We start from the raw sequence: 4,297 nt of genomic DNA, 5'->3' as shown, positions 1-4,297 counted from the left end.
AAATTAATAGTTAAAAATCGATAAATAATTTAATAAATTTTAAATTTTTAAATATCATCTTCATACAAAAGTGAGGGGCAATTGAGTTTCTACTGTCTAACTTAAAAAAATAACAATATTGAGTGAGTAATGAAAAGAGTTAAGTAGTAGTGTAGTGGGGTATTTTTGAAGAATGATTTATCAAGTGTTCCGACGCCAACTTAAGAAAGAACGAATATCCGGAGTTTTCCCAATTGAGATTGACACAAAACAAACACTTCCTTCTCAACTCAACAAGCAGCTACGCTTCTCTTCCCTTTCTTCACTTCCACTGCCGTGAGTGGCGAGTGGCAGTATTGTAATAATGGAGAAAAAACAGGGCTTCTTTTCAGCAGTTCGGGGCCTATCCCCAGCAAGGACAAGGTCTTCACGCTCCAAGAGCCCCATTCGGGCCTCATCTCCTATCTCCTCTCTCCTCCGCCGCCGTCGAACCACCAAGCACCACCACGCTCCCCCCTCCGACATCTCCCTCTCCAGATCGGGAACCCTCAGACCCCTCGAAGCCCTCTCGCCTTTGAAAGAAGGCCCCGACGCCACCGATTCCCGCGAATATTCCCGAGGAGGAGAGGGACGCTGGGGACATTGGATGAGGACTCAGTCGGTTTCGGCGTCCGCTTCCTCGTCTTCTCACGGCGGCGCGTGTAAGAGCTCCGATCTGAGGTTGTTGCTTGGGGTGTTGGGTGCGCCACTCGCTCCGGTTCATGTTTGCACCACCGACCCTTTCCCTCACCTCAGCATTAAGGACATTCCCATTGTTAGTTTCTCTCTCTATAACTAACTCGTAACTAACTCAACTCCACTTTCACGATCACACAAAATTTTCATGTTATATGGACAGATCAACAAGGTTTTTCGAGTTGATACATATTTTATTATTATTTTTTGCTGTTATGTTCTTTTCTCAGTTCTTCAAAACAGAGAATTACAACATTTTACAGTACACAGAATTCAGTATTTGTGCTACAAAGGAAACTAAGGCTTGAGTATAATTAGGAAATTGAAAGCAAAGCATTGTGGTGTAATTTTGTGTCATTTGATGTGTGCCTGTGTGGAGGAGAGACAGAATTGGAGAGGGAAGAGGGTCATTTGATCTTATGATGTTTTCTATTCCTCCATTTTAGTTAGGTGGTTGAAGTATGACATGATTCTAATTTGTGTGTTGCTGTTACAGGAGACTTCTTCGGCGCAATACATATTGCAGCAGTACATTGCTGCTTCAGGGGGGCAAAAGCTTCAGAATTCCATCAACAATGCGTATGCCATGGGAAAGGTCAGGATGGTAGCCTCCGAGTTTGAGACGGCTCAGAAGGTTATGCGCAGTCGCAATTCCTCTAAAGCCACAGAATCTGGTGGCTTTGTCTTGTGGCAGATGAATCCAGACATGTGGTATGTTGAGCTTGCTCTGGGTGGCAGCAAGGTTCATGCTGGTTGCAATGGGAAACTTGTGTGGCGGCACACACCCTGGCTAGGTGCACATGCGGCAAAAGGACCAGTGAGGCCTTTGCGACGGGCGCTTCAGGTTAAGTTACCTGCTCTATTCAATAGGGTCTTGCTCTAGTCTATGGATGTATTTTTTTGTGTTCCTTTGAAAAAAAAAAGTACTTTCTTTGACAAATGAAATTGCTTTCTAATTCCATGTTCTACTTGGATGAGATTTGCAACAAAATCAGAGTTGGAAAATAAGTTTTTCTCCTTGTTTTTGGAGATCATTATGAGTTGTTTGTTAAAACTATACTCTTCTTAAGAGTCACTTCTGAATATTTTCACAGAAGTACTTATTCCAAGTTTATCCAAGGGCACCCTATAATTCAGAGTTTTGTCTGTTTTCAGGGCCTTGACCCAAGAACAACCGCAAGCATGTTTGTTAATGCAAGATGCATTGGGGAGAAGAAGATTAACGATGAGGACTGTTTCATCCTCAAGCTTTGTGCTGATCCCTCGACATTAAAATCCAGGAGTGAAGGTCCAGCAGAGATCATAAGGCATGTTTTATTCGGGTACTTCAGCCAGAAAACAGGACTTCTTGTTCACTTGGAAGACTCCCATCTGACTCGCATTCAAAACAACGGAGGCGACGCTGTATATTGGGAGACCACAATAAATTCATTCCTTGATGATTATAGGCCTGTTGAGGGGATTATGATTGCTCACTCGGGTCGTTCGGTAGTGACGCTTTTCAGATTTGGAGAAACAGCAATGAGTCACACTAAAACTAAGATGGAAGAAGTATGGACAATTGAGGAAGTCGCATTCAATGTGCCCGGCCTTTCAGTGGACTGTTTCATTCCTCCTTCAGAGCTAAGATTCGCTTCTCTGAGTGAAGCCTGCGAGCTCCCTCAAGGCCAGAGAGCAAAGACTGCAGCGGCCACATACCATGCCAAAGTATCTCAAATACAAAAATCACATGGAAGCAATGTGAATAATAACATTAACTGGACAGTGGATGTTTAGCGAAGAAGTTGTTTCCGGATTAGCCTAGGTTTCTAATGGCTGACAAATCGCTGCAGGTGAACCGGTAAGATTGCGGCGGGGTTGTTCGAGGGTTTTCTGCTGTTGATCATTGCCTCATCTAAAATTGTAAATAGGAAATGACCGGACGGATCCGAAAAGGGCAAAAACTTTAATACTATGGGTTTATGGTGGATGATTATGAGCATCAAGGTCTGTTTTTTTACCCACTTGTTTTCCCATAAGTATGAACCTGAGAATCTGCTGATAATTTTATAAGCTGCAATTGCTTTTAGAGTAACTCTTTTCTTTTTTCATTTTTTTTTCTGTGAAAGCGTTGAAACACGATGCTTGAAGATCACAGTTATAACCTAGATTTAATCACTGACACAGTTTTGCATGAGTTTCAAGGCTAGAATAGCATATTGTTAGTGTATCCCTAAGGCAATTTCAGAAGAACTATTAAATGTGTCTAATGTTGATTTTTATCCTATGAATTTAAAAAACCAATTAGCTAGAGCTGGTAGAAGTTAATGTTATTCTTAGGAAATGATCTATGCTCTATGCCGTTAAGGACTTCATATATTTTGACAATGTACCACAATGTTGTTAGATGCAACAATTGCAATTGTAACAGTTGTTAGGATCCCTTACATTATTTGAACTATTTGTTTCTTGGTGTTTTTATTTGGGAGAAAAGAAAGTTGATGTTTTAAATCATGTAACTTAAGGGGCTTTTGTGTTGCAGTTTTGACACTATGATTAGTCTCTATCCTTTTTGCCACTGATAGCACCAAAACATGAAATCATGAATGCTTGTGAACGTGCTTCCAATGTTCATAGATCACTGTACAGTATCTTTGAATTTGTTGATGATGTGAATTTTTTCCCCTTTTTTCTTTTTGGGTGGAAATAGGACTGTTTTAAAGTCATAAAGAGTTTCATGTATTTATTTATTTTGCCTTTTATATTTTCCCCATATGATCAAAATAACTTTTATAGCATAAAGTTCTGTACATATGACCAAACATACTTAACTTTTAAGGGATTAACAATCACTACTCTTTTACCAAACAAGTTAATATCTGAGGATTTTAATAAGATTACTGGTAATTTAGTAATTAGGTTGTCAAAAAAAAAGAATTAATATCTTTTAAATTATATAGTGTAGTTCTTAGAAGATTATTGGTAATTAATATAAATATTATCCCATATTACTTGGCAAGAAATGAATTTTAGGTGAGAAAATGAATGGCGACCTAAATATTTGGTGAAGAAGGGAACCAAAGCGAAAAAGGTGGTGTTTGCTTTGTCTTTTTCTTGATGATTGCTTGAGTCTTCAATTTTCAAACAAGGTAATAATTTGTGATGGGGCACCCCTCTGACGAAGCACACAGCTCCAAACGTTGTAAAGCCAATAATGGTAATAATCGTTGCCAATTGCCAATGCCAAACGCGTTTACTTTGTCAACGGTTTCTCAGAGATAGAGTCACTTCCCAATCATTTCTTTGCCATAGATTTTTACAGCTTTGAAGAGTTGGAGTATATTGGGACTCTTCTTATTAGTTTTTGAAATATTCTAATTAGTTTTTGAAAGATCTAATTAAATTCGTCTTTCATAAATTTAGTCAGTTATATTAATCTTTTTGTCATTTTGGTTTATAACATTGTCAGAATTTGTTTATGTGGCATATTAAGTAATACTATAACATATATCTAGTAGTCTTAATTGACTGTTAATATAATAAATTTATGAAATTAGATCAAATTAATTTTAAATTGAGAGATTTTAATGTTTCAAGTTCTTTC

General features: G+C 38.5%; 1 protein-coding gene across 1 annotated transcript; it reads left to right on the top strand.

The window, feature by feature from the left end:
* Positions 130-3,162, top strand: LOC107605624. Its single transcript, XM_016307563.2, has 3 exons — positions 130-793; positions 1,211-1,558; positions 1,870-3,162. Exons 1-3 carry the CDS (start codon positions 344-346, stop codon positions 2,488-2,490), a joined length of 1,419 nt encoding a protein of 472 aa, XP_016163049.1. The 5' UTR covers positions 130-343; the 3' UTR covers positions 2,491-3,162.

Source organism: Arachis ipaensis, chromosome B06, assembly GCF_000816755.2.
Source record: "Arachis ipaensis cultivar K30076 chromosome B06, Araip1.1, whole genome shotgun sequence".
NCBI lineage: Eukaryota > Viridiplantae > Streptophyta > Magnoliopsida > Fabales > Fabaceae > Arachis > Arachis ipaensis.
Note: the sequence above shows the minus strand (reverse complement) of the source record. Positions and strands in the feature narration are given on the sequence as shown.